Source organism: Argiope bruennichi, chromosome 4 (assembly GCF_947563725.1).
Source record: "Argiope bruennichi chromosome 4, qqArgBrue1.1, whole genome shotgun sequence".
Lineage (NCBI taxonomy): Eukaryota > Metazoa > Arthropoda > Arachnida > Araneae > Araneidae > Argiope > Argiope bruennichi.
In genome coordinates, this window is record NC_079154.1 from 63,204,515 (window position 1) to 63,230,969 (window position 26,455).

Sequence of the window (26,455 nt, forward strand, 5' to 3'; positions counted from 1 at the left end):
GCTGTACGAAGGTTGAAGGTTCATCGTCCGAGGTCATCAATGTGGTAAATTGATATGAGCGAGGATAGAACCTGGGACCTTGTGGTTCGCTGCCCAGTAACATGACCACAATACAAAAGCAATTGCTCGTGTGGCGTAATTGGCTTATAAGCTTTCACCACAGTACAAATGAATACTCCAAAAATCCTTGATTCAGCAAAAATACCACTAATCGAAAAGTGTGGGAACTAATGATCTAAGTTAATTTGATACATATATTGCATATCTTTAATGTATCACAACCGACCAAAGAAAAAAGATTTGACGATTAAAAAGGTAGCATTAAAATTTTTTGAAAGCTAAAAGCTATGATTTTAAACTCTAAAAATAAGAAATATTCAAATGGAATAGCTGCCCTTGAAATAGTGCTTTTTAATGTAATAATACCATTTGAATAGTTTATTATGCTTTCAAATAAAGCACACGCTGTTTAGTATAGTCTCTGCAAATGAAGTTTACATTCTAAATAGAATAAAAAGATTTTATTTGCGCACTAACATCTGATTTATCTCTTAAACGAGAAAGTTACTTATTTCAGAGAAATATTAGTTGGTTAATATAACATATCTAATTTAATAAAAGAAACTAAAAGATACATTTTTGTGACAAAATTAATTTCGATTTTTATTGAAGTATCTAAATTAATGACTTATTTCGATTTCTGAAACAGGAGATAATTATTTTATTAGAGAAACTGAAACTGAACTTTTAATGTATAAATTACAATTCGATTTTTTGATTGCAAAATTTTCCATTTTAAATTAATTTTCAATTTTTTTAAGTCTTATCACATTTGAAAGATATTTTGATCCCACTTTTAACTTTATCAGATGCTTTTTTATCACGACAATGAATAGTTTTATTCCACATCAAAAGTAATTGTTTAATCTAAATGCATTCACTCAAATCTTTAAGATATATTAAAATCACGTTTAAATATTCGTATAAATATTATCACTTTGAATCCAATCGAATAGTATCGCTACAGTGCTATATGCTAAAATCTTATACAAATCTCACTCCATAATTTCTAGATTTATAATAATTTTGTTCATAAACGAATAAAAATGCTACATCTTTGTTCATAGAATTTCTGTGAAATCAAACAATGAAACACAACCTTGTTTTGTTGACCGTATGCCCGATTTAAGGTTTAAGGGCCAACTATAGATATCAACTTTTTCGATTGTTTTGAAAACACTCGCAAACGATTACATTTCAGAGACGAAAAAAGAAGAATGGTGATTAAATTTTTAAAAGAAATATAATTTCCGCTTTATCAGGTTAAAATAGCAAATGATGTTTTGAATGGTGAACTTTCGCTTCAAACCGGATTTTCTTTGCTTTGTTTAAAAAAACATCTTGATGCAAAAGTTGTGAGAGAAAAGAAGTTAACCAAATGTTTTGATTACATTAATGCAAAATAAATAATGGAAAGAACAGTTAGAGTTTCAGTTTTCTATATTCCTTTAATTAATTTATTTTTGCGCTTTTAAGTATTTTGTTAGATTAAAATTATTTTAAAAAATTCTGGAAGAATTTCTTTACTTTATAAAGTGTTTACATTGTATAGAACAATTATTAAAACTATCACAGATCAAAGGTAATTATATTAATTAGAACTAGATATTTTGATGACAAATTGGACGATAAGTGTAATTTTCCAATATTTTATTGCATTCTACCGCACAACAAAATTAACAGAACCAAAAAACTGTTTAAGGCAAAGTAAAAAAATCCATTTTTTTAAAGGTAATACCAAATATTGGTTCATTCACTATTTTTTACTTATTAATCGTTTTCTTTATAAAATATTTTTAATTTTGATTGTACATTAAATCTTTTGAAAGTTGTATTCATTTTTAAATTCGCATAGCATACGGTTTAATGCTATTTTTCCAAATCCAATTTTTGCTAAAATTATTTTATGAAAATTATTATTAAATTCTCATGCCTAATTTTGTTCAAATTTAGTCTGATGATTTCTCAATAATTTATTCTGTTCCAAAACAATAAAATAAGTAATTCGTTTATTTAAAAATATTTTATAAATATTTTATATATATCAGAATGCGAAAAAAATTGAAATGTTCATGTTATATATCATCTGAACCCAAGTGAATAAAAACTAGATCGAAATATATTATTATGTTTTTTAAAATTATTTCTTATGTCGTTTCTATTGTTAATTGTTCTTATATGTTTTTATATTATGTTTCTTAAATTGAACTAGGTATTATGTTTCTAAAGTTATCCAAAAATTTTGATAAATAATTTGCATAAGCTTCAAATGATTGTTTTGAAATTTGCTACTCTTTTTGCTTCAAGTCGTCTTTTATCTAAATAAATTTTTGCCCAATTTTTAAAACATTTTTTGCTTTTAATTAATATATTTTAGTTTCATATGTATTTTCTTCTACTTTATGCAAAAAGTTTAGAATATAAATATTTTATAACGTTTTTCAAGAACATTCAAATCGAGTATAGTCACCATCTTTAACTCATATAAATGAAATAACTTTTATTAAAATATTGTTCATTCTTGCTATGTATATTGCTGGATTGCTGAAAATAAAAATTAGGCGAATAATCATTAATTATTTTTGTAATTTTTATTTCAAAAGTACAAACATTTTCAATACAATTTTGGACATGAAATAATCACAAATTTCAAAACAATTATTTATTTCATCCACATTTATGTCTTAATTTTTTTTCTGCCAAGTATTCTTTGAATAGAGAATTCAATATCTGTCTATTGGTTTTCCTTTGTAGTTCCCATATCCGGCTCTGAATCCACCGCCATTTCTTTCATTCCAGTCATCTGTAAAAAAGATAAAATCTTCAATGAAAAGTCAAGTTAAGTTTATTTTCAATAATTGTGTCTTTATGTACAACTTAATAACTTTCAACTCATTTGAAGACATAAAGCTTAAATTATAATCTTTTTAAATCGCCAAAATGAGCTCTTATTTTTGGAACATAATATATATTTAGTTATCTAACAAGTGAAATCCCATTTCGTTGGATAATTACTCTTAGCTTATATTATTCTTATAACAACGATTCCTTTCTATTTAACTAAGTTTTTTTCTAAAAATTCTCTTAACTTTTTGAGACGTAAAAAATTATCCTTATTATATGAACATATTTTGCTGTGATTCAAAATAAGGAAGTCCGTCTAAATAATTTCAATATTGCTAGAAAACGGGATGTCAATACAACTGAACTGAACAAAAACATAATTTGAAGAATTCTCAGAATTTTCTAATAAAAGAGAAACGATGAAGATAAAAAGCTACAAATATGTGCCTGCAAATAAAGCATTTTCTTATGGCAGGTAAACAGCAAAAATTTTCTCTATATAGGATCTTATACAGACGCTACACAATTAAGATAATATATTTTTTTCTCAAGAAATAATCAATCTAGACTAGAATTACTTTTTGAATAAAATTTAATTTATTTGATATTCTTAGATTTATTGCTGTAAAGCTAAAATTGGTAAGGGCGACAAAAAACGCCAATATATATCTCATTAAGAAGAGGGAAATGCTTGAAGATTTTGAACGATCATTTTCAGATTTCATCTATCCATTAGCTTATGATATGATATGGTTAGCATATGATATCTCTCAAGAATGGTAGTAAAGCTTAAAATTTAAGATTTGGTCCACTGTTTATCTGATGATGAACTTAATCAATTTCTTCTGATATTAAACTATTTTCAGGTAATGACCAAGAAAAATACAATAGCAATGGAAAAATAGCAAGGAAAATACAATAGCAATGATTGGAAGCTGATCAAAATTACTTTTTTCAACAATATTGTTTGTCCAATTTAACTGTATAATGTCATATTCATAAGAAAAGTGCAACTGATCTATGAATATGACATTATAAAGTGTAACTGATTTATGAATATGACATTATAAAGTGTAACTGATCTATGACTATCTGATTCAAGCTCTTCTGATTGTAAATGAAACTTAAATGTTAAGGATTTTACACATTTATATTCTGATTTTATTATAAATTTAATATGTAAAAATCTATTTATAAAATTTCAATCATTTCACCTAAAAGTAGTCACTTTCACAATTTAATAGCATTTCCTGACACAATTTAATAATATTTCCTTTCACTTTATGTCATGAATATTCAAGTGATAAATTAAATATTAAAAATGCTGAAATTGCTAAGCCGGTATTCTATTTTATAAAAATCGTTGAATTTTTTATAGAAGAGAAGTATTTATGTAATTAATGGATATTTATGTAAAACAGAAGGCGTTATTTTATTTATTGGATATAAAAATGCATTATTTAAAAATACTATAATAAAATTTCGATATAACAATGCGTTTACACTTTCTAAACATCGAGAGGAAAATTAACAACTATGCTGAGTTGAATTAGAATAACTTGAATAATTTCAAGTATTAAGAATTTTTGCAGAATTACGACAAGAAATATTTTTAAAGTTATTTCTGAAAGCACTGGAATTTTTTCCTAGCTTGGTACACAGCTGAAAACCTGTGTGATGTAGAGAATACCCAATTTAACTTTTCATAATATATACTATTTCATAAAAAGTAAGAAATTGGACCCTAAATAAATAAAAAAATATATTCTAATGTATGTAAATAACAGTTCTTATTGCCCTACACACGTAATTTTTCTAAAATACTTTTTATGCATAATGAATTATTGAATTTCCTCTTTATATTATATTTGTTTAGTTAAACTTCTCTAACTTTAACAGTTATTCATGTCCATTTATTACAATTATTATCACAAATTTGTATTAACCATCCATTATTATTCATTCAAATATTTTAAATTTCGGTTTCGATTAAATTAATAGGGTGGTGTAGCTTGATACAGAATTTGATATTCTGAGTTAAGGGTTCAAAATATTGCTCCACCAAAGATCCAACATGCATTTTTGTCTAGTTCATGGTAAATTTTTCTTGAATCTAACTTCTTAACGAATATATGAAAGGGAAAATTTAGAGAAAGAATGTTGGTGGAAGTATCATTTTCATCATCTGGTAACGGTTCAAATGATGCTTTGGCCAGGTTCAAATTATCCCGGTGTGTCTTCAAAATTGATGTTAATCATATAGATTTCAAAAGCTAACTGTAAAAACTGATATGTTCTTCTGGATGCTTGAGAATTTTAGATTCTTATTTGAATAGGAATTTATACTATAGTAGTCAATATGGATCGATCGTGGTCCTGTTTGTCTCATGAAATTTATAAAAACGTTCTAAATCTAATAAATAAATAAATAAAATAGAATAAAAAGATAATAAAAACTTACTAGCACCAGTATTCCCTTGTGAGGGTGGACTGCCAGAATTGCCATTACCGTTTCCATACTGTGCGCCATTCGGTCCATTTCCATTCTGAAAGCTTTGTCCATTAAGGAACTGGTAGTCAGCAATGGCTGTTTGAGCTTGGTTCTATAAGAAAATGAATGTCAATGTTATAAATAATTCCAGTCATAATAAAATGTTTCTAATAATTTTACATGCAACAGTGCAACAATCTAATTATCTCTGTTTATAATTTCATCAAATTAGCAATATTACAATACATTCTTAAATACAATTTGAAATAATACTCATTAAATTCATAATAATATATTCGTACTGACTTTAGAACGCAAAAGAAAAATAATACGATTCCTCTTATTATGATTCCACTCTATAACGAAAACTTCAAAAACTGAAAGTTATTTGAGGGAAAAAAATAGAAATTATTTCCTCTGGAAAACAAAACATTGGCTAGTAAAGGTGTTTAATTAAGATGGAATTGAGAAATAATAAACAAAACTAATTCATTAAGCAGACATTTTGTTTTGTTTTTATAAAAAAGTGAAAGGAACTTTAATTTCTAATTCATTTTATTCTTGTGCTTGATGATTTAGATCACTCTCTAATGAAATCCTAGTTTGGGTAAATAATTGTGAAAAAACTGGTAATGCTGTAATTTAGAGATGAATAAATCTACATGGAGCAGAAATTAAAATAGGTCATTGGCAGAGGTCTCAAGATGCTTTATTTTCAGAACATAGAGTATTCTGTGACGTTATATGTGAATCCGGATTCCCAGTACCCACCATAAATTGCTACAATTGCATTTTTATTTCATAATTCATATCTCTAGCAGCACACATATATTGTACAATATTGTATGATATTAAACAATATTCGCAATATTGTATAATATTGTTGAATATTAATAGTATAATATCGCACAATATTGTATAATATTGTAAAAGAAGATGTGCTGCCTGGAATTCCTGTTATTAAATTCGTATCTTTCTTTTCTATTCTAAATTCGTTATTTTCATTTGTTATATTTAATATAAATATTCGTAATAAACATTTCTGAAGATTTAAAGAATCTTTAAGTAAAATTGTTAGGAACATTTCACTATCTCTATACAGCATTATCTAACTATTTTACATTATAAAAGATAAATGTTTAATATGTCAAAACAATTAGAGTGCTGAAACTTTTCCAGCTTATTTAATTACTTTTCCCATGTATTAAAGTTCGGAGTGGAAAAAAAAACTTATTAAGTTAATTTTAGAAAAAACTATTCTATGCTAAAGAAATACATATGTAAAGGGATTGTTTTTTATTTGCACAAAGTTTTATAATGGCGTTTTTCTGCATAAAATTTTATAATGGTTTTATATTATTCACAAATTTAAAATAAAAGTTTTAATCAGTCTAATTTTGGTAATATTAATGTAATAGTAAATGGTTTAATAAAATGGCAACTGCAATTACAAATCGAACCTGTCTTCTTCCTATTTTTGAACATATATTTTCAATTTCAAATCTATTCTTTTATTTGGACAATTCTTCCATAAATTAGAGCAGTTAATCCTTTGTTAGACAATTTTTCTGTTAATTTTTAAGTATATAATAATTATTAATTTTTCATAGTGTATATGGTTGATTATGACATCACTTTGATCTATTTAATATTGGAAGAAGCATAGATATATAGACATACTTATATGCACTCTCAACACATTAATAAACATGGTATATATATATATATATTGAGAAAGAAAAGACGGAAAAATATTTTCTATAGACGGCAAAACAATTACGTAAAAGAGACCAAATTTGCAAAATCAAAATACAGGAAATAAGCGAATATCACAAAATATAATGAATTATATTCATTATATATTATATATAATAAACTAATGAAAAATATATACATGTTTTTTGTTGAATGGTATGATTCTTGTATTTGAAAATAAGCATATTTAGTTATTCCTCGTTTCATTTCTCAAAATAAAAAATAAATAATAATAAATAAAAAAAATCTAAGAATAATTTTATTTAATGAGAGTATTTGTGCTTGAAATATTTATTTCTAAAAAGAAACACCATCTAGAATTTTAATTTATATTCATTTTTTCCAGTTTTGAATTTCAAATTTTGAATTACTTAAATGTGTCGTAAGTGCATTCAAACACCATCCATGAGTATTTTAGATACAATCTAAAATATATGTATCAAAATTCAAAGCAAAAAATTAAGGAAAAGTGAATTTTGTATCTAAATTCCCAGGAAAATTCAAATGGAACACATCATTAAAGAGTAAAATTAATACTTTTTCAATAACAGATCACAACGGATTTCTACAAAAACTTCGGATATATATCCAAGTTAGAAAAAAGATAAAATCAAAGTAGTTTTAAATTCCTAATAATAGTCTTTTAAAATTAATTATCCCGTATTTTTCCTAAAATTTTATGAAAAAGGAAACTTACTCTATTACCGCCGCTGAATTTACCAGCTCCACCTCCATAATTTCCATTTCCTGTTCTTACTCCATTTCCGTAACCACTAGCTCCATTGTTTCGATTCCCCATACCATTTCCAATACCGTAACCATTCATTCCATTATTATATTGTGATCCCATACCACCTGCATTACTTCCATAGTTTTTAATTTTTTCATTCATATTGTTTCCAGCTTCAGTTCCATAATTCCCAGCTCCATTTTCATAACCTCTATTTCCATCATTGTATCCTCCATTTCCACCATTGTATCCTCCATTTCCACTGTTTCTTCCTCCATTATTTCCATCACTATAACTGCTGACAAATCTTCCTCCATTACCATATCCTCCTATACGGCCTTCAGTTCCAGAATTCCTAAGACCATAACCTTTTCCATAGGAGTTTACAGCCAACAGTGCGATGACAATTGCAAGCTGAAGAGAAATAAAATTGCATGTATTCGGTTTCTTGTTGATTAAAGTGTATACATTTTAAAGCACTGTCTATTAATGCCAATTGTTTGGCCATTAAGAAAAATTGAATTTCATTTCTGAAATTATCAGCTTGTCTATATCATCTAACTTTATCAGACAACTATCAAACATGTATGAAAATATTAAGATAAATTATAATTTTTAATATTTATCAAGATAATTATATAAATATAGTTTAAGGCATCACGATATATGTTTTTAAAAATAACATAAAAATGTCTTTCGGAAAAATGAAATCTTACAAGTTGGAAGATTTCACTAGTTTTTCTCATAAAAATTATTTTAATATATCAAAGTAAGAAAGTTTAGGTTGCCTAATCTAAAAAAAAATATGAATTATTAATAAATCTTTCAGGTCTAATAATTTTATAAAAGAATTTAGCTTAATTTTTAACAGTTTACGATTTATAACTAAATCCATGAACCGAGAAAAAGCTTAACAATGAATTTATTATAAATGATGCTTTATATTGGGCTGAATTGTTAATACTTCTGATATATTAAATAAGAATATACTAAAAAAAACCTTCCCCAATCTTGTTGAAAGTGAAACGTGCTTTATTAAAAAACCTTTGATGAAGCATTATTTCTCAAGATTCTGCTTTTGGTAAAAGATTCTGTGCAATATTCATATAGAAAATAGTATTTATTTATTTTTAATATTCATTAATTTATTCTTCCTTTCACAAACTGTGCAAAAGCTGAATTGATTAGATGGATCTCCCTCTAGTTAACAGTTAGTATGAACGACATTTCAGTAAATCATTATTATGATTTTCTTTCCCCATGATATTAAACTACTTGAAAATTTAAACATCGTTTTATTTCTTTGTCTTTTGATATTATTGTATGGTTGATAACTAAACATGAAAACAAAATGAATATAAAACCCTTTAAGATTTAAAAGAAAAGAAATACAATCTTCAAATGACTTAAAAAGGCCAAAAACATCTGTCTGTTTCTTTGCCAAAATCTTCATTTTAAGAGGTGCCTTTGTGTTACTCGACTTAATGATAAAGAATCATTTAAGAAAGAAAACATAAAACACAGGACTTTGATTAATTAGAAGAATAATATTCATATTAATTAATTAATTAAGTTCATAATAATGAGGTAATGGTTCTTATCCTTCTTGATTTAACAAATCTAATCATGTCCGAGCGTTAAGAGCACGTGATGAAGGGTTAAAAAGTGCTCTTCGTCAAAACTATCTTGAAGATAAAAAATTACTTAAGCCAACGTATAGAGATATGGCGCTTGGAAATCTTTAAATGTTCATCTGATATTTGCGTTTTGTTTAGTGGAAAACCAACTATTACCATTTTGGCCCCAGAGTTCAATTTGTTATAAAAGTTCGCATGTGTCTACGAATTTTTGAATAATGTTGGTTATGAATACAGTTATTTTATCGAACTGTAACCTTCTTCCATTAATTCATATTTCTCAATCAAATCAATATTAAACATAAGAAATAAAAAAAAATTAAAAGATGCTGAATCTTTTAGTCCGAAATATTGTGAAATTTTGAAGTCGATAAAATTTTAGACTTTATTCACTTTATTATTAAAGTTTTCGGCTTTCAGTTTTTCATAATATTTTTCAAATTTGCTCTTAATTACACAGTGGTGATAACGTGCACACAAAAAGTTTATTTAATAAAGATGCAGCTTATGTAAGTATAAATTCTATAAGTAAGCAAGGGAAAGAATTATTTCAAAATATATTTAAAAATATTGTACAAAATTTTTACAGATGGAAGTAAAAAAATTGATACCTACAAAATAATTGATTAATTATCTAATGCATTCTTTTGTTTACATAATGAAGAACATTACTATTTTCATTTCCACAATCAAAGGCAAATCAATGAGTATTCTGTACACTAATTAATTAATTCTCTTATTCATGTGCTGAAGCAAAAATACAGTTTCTATTTCCGTAATTGAAGATTTATTAATAAATGACTTATGCAACAATTAATTAATTCCGGTACATTCTATTATTTAAATAGCATGCTAATATTATTATCTTCATTCCAAAGTCAAATCAAAGAATAATTTATACCATAAGTATTTAACTCCACTAAGCCTAATTCAGACAAAAATATGTTAAATTTTACATGAATTAAATCATCTTAACTAAGACAACTCAGATAGTTACTTATACTTTTATTAATTAAATGAAGAGAAGTTTATATGTATAATTGTTATTGGAAAATTATTTTTAGGAAAATGAAGGAAGAATTTTTACCTGAGAGAACTGCATGATTACGGTGAAAGATCTTACAGTTCTTTCCAAAGTGCTGAAGGAATCTGTTGAATATCACTTCTCTGCTGGACTTATATATATACACACACAAAATGCTTAGAAACAGAAAAAAAAAAAAAGAACTGAAATTGGTGTGACCTAAAATGGCTGATATTCTTATTAATATCCTGTTATCAATTCGATGCAATTGCGAAAAGTGCGATGCAATCTCTTTGTTAGTTTCTGGTGCATAGTAAAACGGAGTTATTTATTTCACTAATAAAATTTAAAGCCTTTTTGTGTAACACTATATTTTAGAAAAGAAAGATCAATGTTCATTGTTGAAAGAAAATCTGTTCTCGTTTCGGACAAAAAATTGCAAATTTTACTTCAAGAATATTTAACGCATCTTCTTTACTATCACTGAATGTAAAATTTCCTTCTCTTTCTGTTTAATTATAATATGTTCAAAGTAATGGAACTAGTTTAAAAAATATTTTATCCAATGATTTTCAGAAATACACATTTTTTTTAACCTTTTGCAAGCGTTATTCCGTTTTAGACTGTTAAATCCTTCTACTAAGAACAAAATGGAAAATAATGTCCAGTGACTTTTACAAAATTTTTTGTCAGCATCATTCCGTTACAAAATATCAATTCAACTGCTGAAAACAAAATAGAAAATAATGCATAATAATGTTTATAAGAAATTTGATGCGGAAAACACGTATATTTGCAAAACTTTATAGTGATAAAATCAAATTTTAGGTTCAGAAGCGATTTAGAAAAGTTCTGTTAAAAACCGAAAAAAGTAATATAGTTTTTATAAATAATTGTTAAATAAAAAAATGGATTTGGAACTTTTAATAATTTCTCATCATTACATTTAAGTGTTTATTTTTTATTTCAAATTTAATGTTTATAATAAAAATTAAATGAGTTTTTTTAATATAATATAAAAAGTGCGAAATAACAAACATTTAATGAAAGGATTTTAATAGTGTACTTTTCGATTCTTTTATATTTTCATAGATTATTTCCCACAGTTTACTGTTGAATGAAAGATTAATTATTTACACTAATGCCTTAGTTAGATTTCAGTCTTAAAATATTTATTTCAGTTAATCACAAAAAGAGAAACCAAATGAATTGATTTCACTTCAGAATCATTATATTTTAATTGCGGGCTACTTGTAATAAATCAAATGCCATTAATTTTTCTTTATACTTAAAATGCCCTAGTGAGCCCTAATTTATTGATTAACTCATGATGCCATTGAAGCTAAATTTTATTTCAAAGTAGACATCATTAATGTCATTCTCAGTCATTTTGAATAAAATTTTTTCATTAATACTTTTCCATCTTTTGATCAGCCGTTATCATTAATCTTTAGTAGTAAGGTATGATTTTTAGACGGAAAAATGACTTTCTTATTAATCTAGTATGTGCCAAATAGGTCCGAATGGTTCTAATTGCGCAATTCGAAAAATTTGGCGCATTTGGCATCAAATATGTTCAAGTGCATCTTGATCAAGAAAATCTGTCAAAGTATCTCTAACTTCGCAACGTAAGATTACAGAATTGGTGCATTTATCGCGTTTTCTGACTCCTATGAATCTTATTTTTATCTAATATTATAACCTTAATGCAATCTTAGGATCTTTCTCGTTGTTGTTTCAAAAGCAAACAAATTTTATTGTTTCAATTGTTTTTAGGAATAATACTTATTTTCAAAGAATAAATATAAGCAAGGAATAATGCAAAAAAGTTTCTTTATTGAATGATAAATTAAATTATACACATATACTCCATATAAATACAAGCATTATTACAAATAGTATCTATATTTCTTGCTACCGATCGAAAGAATGAAAGGAAAAAGAACCCCAAACCATGCATATAGAAAAGAATGCAGCCACAAGAGATTCTAAGCACAGGCAATGAACAATCCAACTATTTTTTTTTTCTTTGAATCCCTGAAAAATATCATGTCGTTTTATGTGAAAGATAGGAGAATGAAGGACTAAAAATGAGTGAAAATAACATTTGCACATGATTTCAGAAATTGAAATAATGTGCCATTTGATTTCAGAAAGAGAATATGCTTACTGAAAAAGATTAATTCCATTTCTATAGATAGTAATCAATTTGTAACATTTTCTTTAGTATATAAATATAAATTCGAGTGCTACAAAAGATGCAGAGAAATATTGATTATTGCATCTATTGTATTTCTCTAGAACAAAGGTCGTATCGATTATCCGCTTTAAATCGTAAATTACGATATAGATCATCCCAATATGAAAAGAAAATGACGAGGAAAAATAACTCTACATGACAATAACGCTAATACTACAGCAGTACAAAGGAAAATAACGCAAAACTGAAGAAAAAGCTCCTGCAAATGAGATTTTAGGTGGTGCACAATCCATCTTTAAGCATTGAAAAAGGCTGATCCAGACTTTTTTACCACTGGTACATGACAGCTTTACCACCTCCAGCTCCAAATCCACCTTGGAAGCCACCAAAGCCTCCTCCTGAACCTATAAGGTATAATAAAGATTTAAAATTTTGATATGGTTTAGGATGGATATAATTATGAAACTAAGAATAAACTATAATTTCTAGGATTTTGGATTCATTACTATATGCCTTCTGAAATGCGTATATTTCTGTATCTTAAATTGAATCCTCTCCAGTTCATAGGACAATAATGTGGTTCTTACGCAAAAATGAAATTTTCGAAAAATGATTCTTTGAATATTTCCCAGCATTTAGTGTATGAAAGCAATAATATTTAAATATGTTGTTTTAGAGTCAATTAAGATGAATCTAATGTAGAATGTTAATCAATAACTTTCTTTCAGATCCTAGGAAGTACCAAATACATCTGCATATATACTTGGGGTATTCCAATGTACTTAAACAGAAATTAAATCTCCATTTATTAAGATGAATTACAATTGTCTTATTTATCCTAGAATATTATGTCCGTAACAGTTTTTTAAAAGCAAGCAGGTTCTTCGAAAGCTATTAATAAATTCCTACGTATATAATGTATATATATATATATAATGTATTTTAAAATATAATAGTATTTCAGGAATACGGAAATTCATTATACAATGATCGGCTTTCGGATATATATCCTAATGCAGAGGACAAGATTTTGGAATGTTAATCATTATGATGTAGAATCATTATGATTTGCATCATTGATGTGGAATCATGTAGAATCATATGATTTGCATCATTGATGTGGAATCATGTAGAATCATATGATTTGTAGAATGTTAATCATTATGATGTAGATGAAAATAATAGACGAATTTCAGGAACCGTTATTTAATTATTTTCTATGTTTCAAATTACACAAGACGAAAAAAAAAAAAAAAAAAAAACAGACATGAACAGGAATATACACGACAATAACTTAGAATACAATCAAATAATGAACTCCAAGAAGGATCATGGGAAATATATTTGATGTTAATAAGGTAACGCCATCTGTTGCATCAAAACAGAAGGTAATAGTTATGTAACCGCTATACTAATGAATTCCTTCTGAATGATCTAAAATATAAATATGATTCTTTACTTTTAAGATAGAAGCGTTAAATGAATTCCTATCATTAAGTGAATACCTTTTACCGTTAAAAATCATTTGGAACCTGAGTTGGAGTTAAATATAAATAGGAATCTCTTTTTCTCTTTGAAAAATTATATATGTAGATGAGTGATCAAATGAATATTTTCATAATATTTCGGAAGTTAAATTATCCTTATTTCTTATATTTTTTGTAATGGCAGTAGGATATTTTATTTTTCATTCATGGATTTTAACTCTATAGTTTATATATATAGCTAAAAGCATTTTATAAATAAAGGATCGCTGAACCGATAGCCGATTAATTGTTGCATAGTGAGAATGAAAAATTTGTAATATTTTACTATAGATATCATTTTTAAATTCATTTTGACTATGAATAGTGTAAAAAATTGCTCAGAATCACAAATGTAGTGAGATTATTTAAATAAATCAACTGTATATAAAATTGTATAATCTCTTCATTTTGATTTTGAAAGTTTTCAAGCATATACTATATACCATATTTCTAAAACAATAATCTTTCAAAGAATGTGTAACAATCAGCTTATGATCAGTTTAAATAAATCTACAACATTTTCTACAAAATTCCGATATTTAACTGTTGGTCCTATTTTGTCTAGAATTCTAGAAGACATTTTTTTTTTATCAGATAGTTCATTTTATTAAACACTTACCATGCATGCCTACAGATACTGAATTGGCCAGCACATTAACATGAGCTGGATTTTCTTTTCCATCGGTGCCAGGCTCATTGGTCTTGACACTGGCCTTGAAACCTCCTGCATCAGCCACGTAGTCCACAACTCTGTGCAAACCTTTGTGGTCAGTGTACCCGTAAGAACCACTCACACTTTGGCCATTTCCGGTCTCCTTGTGGAAGTGATTGCCCTGCGCGCCATTAACATTGTAGCCGAAGTTGTAAGGTTTGGGAGCGCCCTGGAAGAAAGTAGAAAAAGATTGTTGTCATGTCTTTGATGACTGAATGTAGTGATTGATTGCTCATTTTGTGGATTTATACCCTAATTTATAAATTAAATGGGAGAATTTAAAATACATTTGTAACTGAAAAATCGTCTGAAGAAGTTACATAGAATAAAGTTAATTTATATAAATAGAAATCAATGGATAAGATGTCCTTTCTGATCATAACGATATTTCCAATAAACACCTATTTAATTTTTAATTTGTATTTTATCTTAGATAGACACCTCTGAAGTTTTTAATATCCTTTGAATGTACTCTTTTGATAATAGGAGGGTAACGGTCTTTGTTGCCAAAAATCCCATTCTCATCCCATTTCAATCATTCAACCTTTATTAGACTGATGTCTAGCTTTGTAGCTACTTGAAAACCATATGAAGAAATATCTTGTAAGTCAACCAACTAACTCTCCGACCCGCCACGAAGGCACACGGATTTAAACCATAAGGCTGAATGACCGGACCATCGCAACAGCAACAGTGGCGGGAACTGTGGTTGAGTCCTAAGGGCCATCAGCGGCGATGGTACAACCCTCCCCGAAGGAGGTACATCCCGTCATCGATGGGAGGAGTCAGACCCCCCACCTATTTGTAAACCCTCCGGGGTGGCGAGATCCAACCACCATGCCGGAAGCATCTCATCCTCATTTCGAGGTGCCCCCCCCCCAGGGGTCAAAAATATCTTGTAAATCTGAAGTATGATTAAATAGGAAGGAGGTTCAAATTTGTGCTCTTCATTATTGCGGAGAAAGTTAGCACACAGTAACTGATTTCACAATTGTTTTTATTGAATTATTTTATCAGAGTTTGAATCGATTCAAAAGAACCAAAATTTGAATCTATGCAAGATACAAAATTTGGTATTATCGTCATTATAAGCATTGTAATTTTATTAATTAAAAAAGATTGATTTAATTTTAGAGTAACTTCACGATATATCAAAAATTTCATTTTTTTATTTGAAAAAAAATATTTCAAAATGAATGATTTTGTTTTATCTACTCTAGTTTAGAAAACTCAGCTTAGAAATTTAATATAAGATTTAACATTAAAATGTTCAAAAACAATGATAGCATACTGAAAAAAATTAATATCTTTTTTAAAACCTTTTCTATCAAAGACAATGATGTTTTTTTCACCGTAGATTAGGGAATTCAATTATTAAATGCTGAGCTTCAAGCAGTCAAAAACATGAAAGTTGAAAAAAAAAAATTCTAGCGACATCTCTGAGAATTCCGTCAAATTTTATATACAAATAGTTTAAGTCCAGAAGTTATCTTAACACTGAAAGGGAAAAAATAGACGAACAGATGTGCTTTCGTATGGAATTCTAAATTATTTAGATTTTCTTAACATTTCTTAATTCTAGATCTCAATCTTGCTAAATAATGCTTTTAACAAGTTACAAAATTATCTTTCTAACATTGTTATTTTTAGGGCTCAGTCTTGCTAAATGGTACTGCTAAAAATAACAAAATATCTTCCTGAAGGTGAAGAAAATATTATATTCAATTTTCAAAATATTTGAAAGTAGCTTACTGCTTCCATTCCTCCAGGAAATCCTCCAAAGGCATTGACGCATCCAACAAGGGTTAGAGCTCCACACAAGAACTGTAATAGAAAATATTCATTAATTAGTTAGTAAGTTTCGAATAAAATCTTTGAGGTTAGACGCGGGTTATTTTAGAAGAAAAACTGACATTTTTACTTTCTCGTATAAGCAATATAGAGAAAGTATAGTAATCGTCAAAAAATTCGAACTCGAGATGTTGACGAATTCTCCACGTTTCAGACAACCTGAAATCGCAAAACACAGGTTTGGAAAAAGTTCGTCTATCTGTCCGTGGCTCGATAAAGATAACTCGAAGATGCTTTGAGCTAGAATGGGTGAAATTCGGTATACAGTCTACTACTAAATCTGCAGATTTTTGTAACAAATTTTGATTAATATCTGTTCAGAGGAAGTCCCTCCGTCAGGCTGTTCGAATACAAATAAACACGATAACTACAGAATGAGGAGAACTAGACAGATGAAATTCGGTGTCACAGATTTAACATCTGTAGTGTAGACATCTGTCAAGTTCTGAGCCAAATTCAATTACGGATTGATTGTCTGTCGGTCTGTACTTTCAGAAACATTAGCTCAAATCAAAACAACTTAAATTTTTAAATGAAAATAAAAATCATTTCAAATTGACATTTTACCGATGATAATGGGAAAATTTCTTCAGGAAAAAAATTTCAACTTAAAAAAAATGATGCAGCAGTTTGGTTTTTTTAATTTCAAAATATCGATTCTTTCCTATTTCGATTAAAAATAATGTAAATAACCTGCATAAATTATAATAAATAAACAAATAAAAATGTTGGAAAATTTTTTGAAAAACAGTTTAAAAAATGATGAGTGTAAAACACATATGATATAGTAATCATTTTTTTTTTACTGTAAATCTAAACAAAATGAAAAAAAAATTAATTGTTCAGAGTGACAAAATAAACTATATAATAGATTTTTTTAAAAGAATAAGTAACAAATTCCGAATGCTTAATTTTTTATTGCTTTGAATAAGAATATATCAATACTGATTACTATGGAATTCGCAAATTTGTATGTTTATATCTGAATAAATAATTAATTCTTTTCTATAAAAATACTATTTATCTGATATTTTGAGAAGTAAATTTTAAAGCTTAATTTGCATTAATTAATTTACTTTACTGAAGTTGCTTCATTAGGTATATTAATTGGTATTAGTTATATTAGGTATATTTACTGCTTCATCAGGTATATTAATATTAGTTAGTTCACTAAAAGCAATTTTTTTTAATTAAAATACTTTATGGAAATTGAATCAAAAATTTTAATTCAAAGTTTTGAACAACACAAATAAACGTTTTTATCAAAATTGGTAGCACAATTTATGCATTATATGGTTTGGGATGTGAAAATATAACCACTGTATCTAGATGACACTTTGATTTTTCTCGAGTTAAATGTAATTTGAATTCGAAGAAAAAAGGCAGAACAAACTCATAATTTTTTTGGAACAAACCCTTTTCAGCAAAGAAGAAGAAACGAATTCTTATTGAAAAATTCAGCTTGAGCAGGATATTTAATTTTTATGATTAATGGTTCTTTTAGCATTTAATTCATTAAACAATTTTAACAGTTAGTTCCTAAGGCTGCGGTGACTGGTAGTAAGGTCTCAGAACGAAAGGGCTTCAAGTTCGAGGTCCGATTCTCCCGATAGACCACTGTGTAAACTGGCCTGCTGCCTATTAAATCTGTCGGTTCACACATCCACCCTCTGGTGTGCTGTGGAAGTTTGTAGGGAGAATTGCCAACTCAGGTGTCGTCATCGTCATCTGACCGCGGTTCAAGATCCGTCCCAATGTTGATGCCCTAATAGCCCTGATGTTGATTTAATACGGGGCTTTAACATAACTAAACTAAAAGCTTAAACAGGCCCTTCCGTGAGATTAGTTTTCTGTCGATTTTAACGGAATAGATTGTGAACCTATCAACCATTTGCCAAACAAATGTGTTAATTTTTCACAAATAGGCATATATTTCTGTTGGAAAAAGTAAGGTATAATAAATCAGTACTTACTTTGAGCATATTCATTTTCAGCAGAGGTAACAACGTAACTTTTGGATGCAGAAATGAACTTATGGAGAATATTATTTCTTGAATATCCCTTCTAGATGCAAGACTGATGCTGCACTGTTGGAACTGTATGTTTCACTGATGATAAGAGCTGAGGGAGAGAATTTATATACATAAGCCCGATTGATCAAATCGGGTCAGGAAATGCATTTCAAAACTCAATCTAAAATTCCTTTTTAGTTTTCTATCTTTAATTTTAATTTCCATATTGTCCCAATTTCTTTTCCAGAAAAATTTCAAAAATTCTTCATTAGAACGATGTTTGAAATTTCAACATAACTTGTCCGATTCCCATTGTTTTAATTTGCTCGTAGTATTGAGTTTATTTACTAGTAATACCAAAAGAAGGTGAAATATTTGATTGGTTTTCAATTCAAATCAAACAGGTGGGGTCAACGGAAGAGCAAAAAGAGTCATCAAAACCATCATCTGGAGTTGATTGTAATCGCTGCCTGTGGAATGTAGGTTAGAAAAGCGTTCTTGCTCTGTATCGGAAATTCCTTGGAAATTCGTGAACTTCTGTAAATGAAGGCATAAATCTTTAAAAAAAGTTCCAAATTCTTCATGAAATTAAGAAATAAATCCAGTTTTTGTATCTACAAACAATAATTATTTTAAATGAATTTATTTATTTGAAATTCATCAAAGTTTAATAGCCTCAATGCATATTTTTAAAAGAAATCTTAATCAATATTAAGCAATAAAATTGAAAATATATGATTGAAATGTATAAAATAACGTTTAGAATACTTTTTATCAGATATAAGAATGGATAATTTATGAATGTATGAAAAATATGAAATCTAAGTTAAAAATAGTCATAATCTTTCATTCACTTTTAAATGCATTTTTTTTTAAAATTTGTATTTAGTTTGCTAAAATGAGATTAAAAAAAATGTGAATTAATATTGCTTGCAAAGCAGAAACATTAAAACTCAATGAAGTTTAATAAATCCAAAGAACGTTTTTTCAAATAAATTGTCATCAATATTATGCAAAACAACTGAAAATATTTGTTTGAAATATATAAATGTTACTTCTTTTTATCAAGAGTTAGGATGTATAATATTTTTATATGAAAAATAAAAAATATAGGTTAAAAATTGTCATAATCTTTCATTCACTTTTAAATGCATTTTTTACAAATTTATATTTAGTTCGCTTAATTGAGAAAAAAAAAATGGAATTAACATCGTTTGTAAGGCAAAAACAATAAAACTCATTAAAGTTTAATAAGCTCAATGAATACATTTGAAAGAAATTGTAATCTATACCATACAATATAACTAAAAATATATGGTTAAAAATAGAAAATATTGATTATATTACTTTTTTTCCCTCAGGAGTTAGAATGCACAATAAAAGTTTGTATGAAAAATATGAAATATAAGTTCTAAAAAAACCATGATCTTTTATTTATTTTTAATGCATTTTTTTACAAATTTATATTTAGTTCGTTTAAATGAGATATAAAAGTTTTTGAATTAATATCGCTTTATCGCTTGAATTAATATCGCGAAACGTTAAAAATTCATTTAAGAAAGTGTCTTTTTTTTTCTCCATTTAAATGCAAAGTATTCTTTTACAACTTCTTTACATAAATTTGCTTAAAAAGGATATTTTCAAACCCCCCCCCCCCAAAAAAAAAAAAAAAAAAACAACGCTCTCTTTAAATGGTAAAAAATATTACATTTAAAATTAGCTTTGCATATGGACACAACATTGTAACTGAATTAATTTTGCAAATAGATACATAGTAAATTTGCTGAATTCTTATTTAATAATATTGTGTATTTATAATGTGATTTATGGTACATACAAAATACATATTTATTAATGCAATTAAAATTTTATGCCTATTATAAATAACAGAAAAATTTTAAGAAATCTGGAAAATAATAAATGCAGTTATTTCAGTTCATTTCTTATTGATACATCCAATTTTCTTAACATCAGGGTTTTGAAGCTTGCTCTTCAGTAATAATGTATAATTTAAATGAAATAATATATAATTAATTTTTAATAAAGTAAATAAATATAAATAACATAACAATAAATTTTAATTGAATGAATAAGAATTTTATTTTAAATTTGTCATGAATTTGCGCGTTTTATTTCATTATTCAAGAGTTCAGCAAGGATTCTTATAATGGGATTTGCAATCAAATCATTACTTCAAATCATATCTCTGTTGCTTATCTCCTTATCTAGAACCGAACGATTAGGAAGTCACAGTTTATTGTCTCTCTTATATATGTATTTAAATAAGAGTTTAATTAGTTCATGTGTGAAACAACAAAACTAGATGAATTTGATTCGAATTGAAATTATCATAAACTTCTAGTTCTACAAAATATTCATCTACCGCTCCTCTATTTCCATGTTTCTTTTTATCTAGTATAGTTCAGATAGCATTTGAGAAAATGGTTGGCCTTCCATATTAGAACATGCATTTGAAAATGAAATGGTATACTTTGAAAGTAGCATAAATCAGGTATCATGTAGTTCAAATGTATATGATTGTACACATATAGTTAGATTCTTTTCTCTATGTCTGACTTATGAAATACAGAAGTATTTTCTAAGTAAAATGCATTATTAACTAAGCAAAGCAAAGTATTTGTGAAATAATATATTTCTATGGACAAAAGGTAAGCAAATACATAATCGAGAAGAAATTGCTCTATTAACAGATAGGTATATTTATAATTATTTAAAGTTTTTATTGTACTGTAAGTAATTAAAAATGTGTTAAATTAGCTTTATGAACTAAGCAGAAAGCTTTAGAATCGAAATTCGATTTGACTGAAACAGAAAATAGATCTGTAATTTATAATAAATCATTTTCAACCGACATTTCACCACAAATACAAAAACCAACATCCTGAGTACTTTGATACGACTGTTATGAAACAGAATGTATACTGTTACTGAAAAATTTCATTATAATATTTTGTATTTTACAGAAATTTTTTAAAGCTAAAAATTTCTTTAATTTCTTTTATTTAGCTTATGTATGTTACATTTATAAAAATGGAATTCTGTAATGAATTTTTCATTCACTTCTTAATGTGCTACAGTTTTGGAATTTTCAGTAATTATGTGTTCTTTTTAATAATACATTTTGTCATATTTTCAAAGCTTAATTATTTAACTGAATTTCGATTTCATTCTTTTCTAGTACCACCACCTAAGAAAAAAAAATTATTTCAAGAATTAAAAGCGGAAAATAATTAAAATAAAAAAATATATTAATTGTTTAATATATTAAGAAAAGTGTGCTTTTTAAACTGATAATGATTCAAATTTATTCCGTTTTTTTCTCTTTCGAGCAACAAATAGCATGTTACATTCATATGAAAGTATGTGCTGTCAAAATTTCATCGAGTATCTAAATTATGCTAATAACTTTGTCTAGGTCTTACGCGAATACCTTCTATTGAAAATTAGTAAATTGAAAGAATAATGCACTACAGTTTTGTTGTAACTTTATTCATGTTTTCTATTGAAAATTAGTAAATTGAAAGAATAATGCACTACAGTTTTGTTGTAACTTTATTCATGTTTTCTATTCACAATTGCAATTTTATTCATGTTTTCTATTCACAATTGCAATTTCATTCATGTTATTCATACTTAAGTTCTAGCTTTTACATATATTTCTTATGACACACTCACGCACGCACGTACACACTCACACCTGTTGTGCAGTGCATAGTCAGGAAGGAGGCATAGCATCTGATATACTGCGGCCAAAATGTGATTTACTGTGGCCCAAAAGTATATGAAATACTCCATTTAACATACATTTATAATAAATATCCTCTCATAATTTTTATCACGTTTTCTATCTGAAACAGCCAGGAATTTATTTCTAAAACTAAGTTTGATTTTAGTGAGATAAAAATTCTCTCTGTGTTGATTTTCCAAAAATTCTTGAACTTAAAAATGTACATTAAATTTCGTTTTCATATTGACATTACTGTTACATAAAAACTTGAAGCACAACAAAAAGACTTTAAAGACCAATGTTTATCAAAAGCAACCTATTTGATTGACATAAAAAGTAACGATTTCAGAGAATCTTTCATTGGTGGTCTATGATCTGTAAACCAACTGTTCCGATTAATTGATCAATTAATGATCAATTACTCTGAACCATGAGGTCAGAGTAATCAGTGCTTGTCGATAATCATTTGACCACAAGACTCATTACTGAATAAGTTTTTATATCATTTGTTTTTTCTCAATCAATTAAAAAGATTAAATAGAACTATGATCCATCGCTTCTCGAGTTGTTTTAAAAACAATAACGAGTTCAAGTTTCCAGAGAAATGTTTTTTAAAAAAGCGATTCTTTTCTAAATTGCATTGTTGCCGGTGCTGATATTTGGATATATACTTTTGTTATAAAAAAGCTCAACAAATAGGGGAATGGTGATAGAAAGGTCAACTAAGACCAAAAACAACATTCTCAAAATCACTCAAAAATCATTATAAACTTCCAACATTTATTCCTACAGTCAATAAAGATTGTTATATGAGATATTCTTCGAAAACAACCTGAAATATGGCAAAAAATCGCATTTGTTTTTCACCACAATCAAGCGTTTTTTCACAGTTCAGTTATTATACCCGAGTTGATAACGAAACATTCAACAAATACTGATCCTCAAGCTTTGTATTCACTTGATACGAAACCTTGAGACTTTTTCTATCTTTCAAATTAAATCACCTCTCCGTGACCAACGTTTTGAATCCATTATTTTGGTAAAAGAAAATTCGCCAGTGGCTATAAAAAATTTTTCAAAAAAAAAAAAAAAAAAAAAAAAGAGGCATGTTTTAATAATTAAAAAAATTACCACAAGTGTATAGATTAATAAATTGTTAACTTTTATTTATGTCATCATTCTGGTTAGTTTTTTTATCATAGTAATGTATTTGAAATGTGCATATAATATATTATTTTTAAATTTAATGCTTAACTTTTTTATTTTACTTGAAGCAACATTATGTTTGAACAATTATGTGGTGAATTTTACGCAATATAATTAGTTTCAATGATCTGATTCGAAGTATTAAGAAATAAAAATCCGATATGATTTCCTTGTATTATAATGTTTAAAAAACATCTCCATTAAAAGTAATGTTTGACTTTTGGTGTAATTTTGATGGTATTTCCAATTACAGCGTAGAAGGTTATGCTGACCTACTTTCAGGGAATTTAAAAAGAAATCCTTTCACTTAAACTTCTCTATCTTTAATGACGACTTAAAAGGGTGACTAAAGGAAATTAGTTTACAGTTAGTTATGGTGAAACTTTTAACTTGATATTAACTAGAAAATCATGCTTTGAAAATTGCAGGCGAGACTACTATTGAAACAGAAACTGATTCAAGGTGTTTAAAAGAATGGATTGTATTTCCTTAAATTCAAAATGAATTTTCAGTTTTAAATATATATGAAATTGAGTGTGAAATTCCACAAAAATTTAATTGCCATTTCTAATTAAAGTAATTTAATGTTTTTATCTTTAACATGTGGAGGCCGATTGGATATGCTAAAAAATAAAGAGTAAGAATTAGAAGGAAAAAACAATTTTTTGGCTCATTTCTTTGAACTTCTACGCACATTTGGAAAAATATTTGGAATTTACAGAATTCTAAAAAATTTTTCAAGTTTCTAAGAATGTACAAGCGTATCATTGACTATAGAAAAAGTGGTGGAAATGAATATAAAATAAAAAATTATATATACGTTTTGTTCATTTATACGTATTAACAACTCATGTCACAGAGTATAGACTAATTTCATAAAACTAATAAAGTACTAACTAGACTAAGTCATAAAGTCTAATTTCAATGCAATTTTTTTGTGCAGATAGTGAAAAAAAAAAACGGAAATAGGAAAATAAATGCAATTGATTCAAGAAATGTTGTGAATAGTTATTGTGAGACATACCTCAAATATCAATTATGCAACTTGCTAGGAAAATATCCGTATCCTTGAAATGAATAGAAGTATAAAGCGCCCTTATAAAATGGACCAATGACCAGTGATTTGGGGTTTTTGAGAAGCTCCTAGGCACGATGGCCTTTCATAATGGACCAATGACCAGTGATATGGGGTTTTTGAGAAGCTCCTAGGCACGATGGCCTTTCATAATGGACCAATGACCAGTGATATGGGGTTTTTGAGAAGCTCCTAGGCACGATGGCCTTTCATCCTCTATTCGGCGAATTTGATGGATAAGTAACAGACAATATATGTTGAACGCAATTTTGAAGCTGTATTATTTAATTTTAATTATGAGGAATATATTAAAAAATAAACAAAAATAAAGAAAGAAAGAAGGAAAAAAAAAGAATTAAAATTAAGAAAGAGAAAAATAAAAATAATAAATGATAAAAAATGATAAAAAAATTATTAATTATTAAATAATATCATTTTACCTAACGTTACTAATATCTATGTACTAGAATAGATGCATTGGACAATGGCAGGGAACTTTCATGCTGACGTGGTGCGGGTGGGTGGGTCTCTTAATGAAGTAGCGTCCGAGGCCTTCTCCTGTTTCTGTTACTTTTGGGGTCGTATACGGGTATTTCTTTTATTGCTGCATTGCTATTGCTATCAAGTTTTTGGTAGTATTTGATGGCTAATTTTTTAAAATGCTCTACTATTGTTGTAAGTTCAAGATCTTCTAATATGACAAACGCATATTTTTTTTATCTACTATTGCAAAGATATAGAATTACAAATGCTAAGTTTTATGAAATGAAGCAAATGTATGCCCCCAATGTACCCAGATGTATGAAAATACTTTATTTTCAATAGAAAGAGATAATAAGAAATTCAAAAGTTAAAATTTTATATAGCCTCTATAATGGGAAAAATAATGCCAATGAGTTAAGTGTTTTTCTTGCATTTGCATATAATAATACGCCTCTGTCTCTAAAACTTGCTGAGATAATAAAGCGGAAGTGTATTGATTTAGATTATTTTTCGCAGCCTTCCCAGCTTTTCCATTTTTTCAACCGGTGTTCAGGAAAGAGTTTAGTTTCATTGTAATTTTCTGAGATAATATATGTATATCACAAAAAATTATGAAAAGGACAAAATCAGAAAATAAAAACGCTTTATTGACTTTCATTGATTTTTTTTTTCGGATAATGCATTAATTGAAATGCTAAGCAACTTGATCAAAATGAAAACTTGCGACAAATATTCAAAATTGCATTTTTTAAATAAGTCTTATGCACCTGCGATCGATTTTATTATTTGTGTCTTAAAGACAGGATCTTTTAAATTTCCAAGCAAAGATCAAGAGTATATGAAGGATCGAGGAAGGAGGAAATGAAGGATCCGGTTTGAAGTCTTCGGCTCGGACTTTTCATTTTCTTCTTTTTTATTCAATTTATTTCATTTTTTGCTTTTAAACTTAATATTTATTTCTAATTTGGATGAGTTCATTATGTTTTAGATGTAACAACATTAGTGCGCTCTAAATACACCGTATCTTTCTCCTCAATAGTTTCGACACAGGAAATATTTACTTTTAAGTGAGTTTCATAAAAATTTGCTTTCATTTTTGGT

General features: G+C 27.4%; 2 protein-coding genes across 2 annotated transcripts; both read right to left on the reverse strand.

The window, feature by feature from the left end:
- Nucleotides 1-2,783: 2,783 nt before the first annotated feature.
- On the reverse strand, nucleotides 2,784-10,619 carry LOC129966325 (N66 matrix protein-like). The gene is made up of 4 exons (XM_056080744.1): nucleotides 10,605-10,619; nucleotides 7,848-8,294; nucleotides 5,366-5,507; nucleotides 2,784-2,863 (listed from the first exon to the last, which is right to left on the reverse strand). Exons 1-4 carry the CDS (start codon nucleotides 10,617-10,619, stop codon nucleotides 2,784-2,786), a joined length of 684 nt encoding a protein of 227 aa, XP_055936719.1.
- Nucleotides 10,620-13,068: 2,449 nt separating this feature from the next.
- On the reverse strand, nucleotides 13,069-18,818 carry LOC129966326 (cuticle protein 10.9-like). The gene is made up of 4 exons (XM_056080745.1): nucleotides 18,804-18,818; nucleotides 16,732-16,803; nucleotides 14,887-15,148; nucleotides 13,069-13,145 (listed from the first exon to the last, which is right to left on the reverse strand). Exons 1-4 carry the CDS (start codon nucleotides 18,816-18,818, stop codon nucleotides 13,069-13,071), a joined length of 426 nt encoding a protein of 141 aa, XP_055936720.1.
- Nucleotides 18,819-26,455: the final 7,637 nt, after the last annotated feature.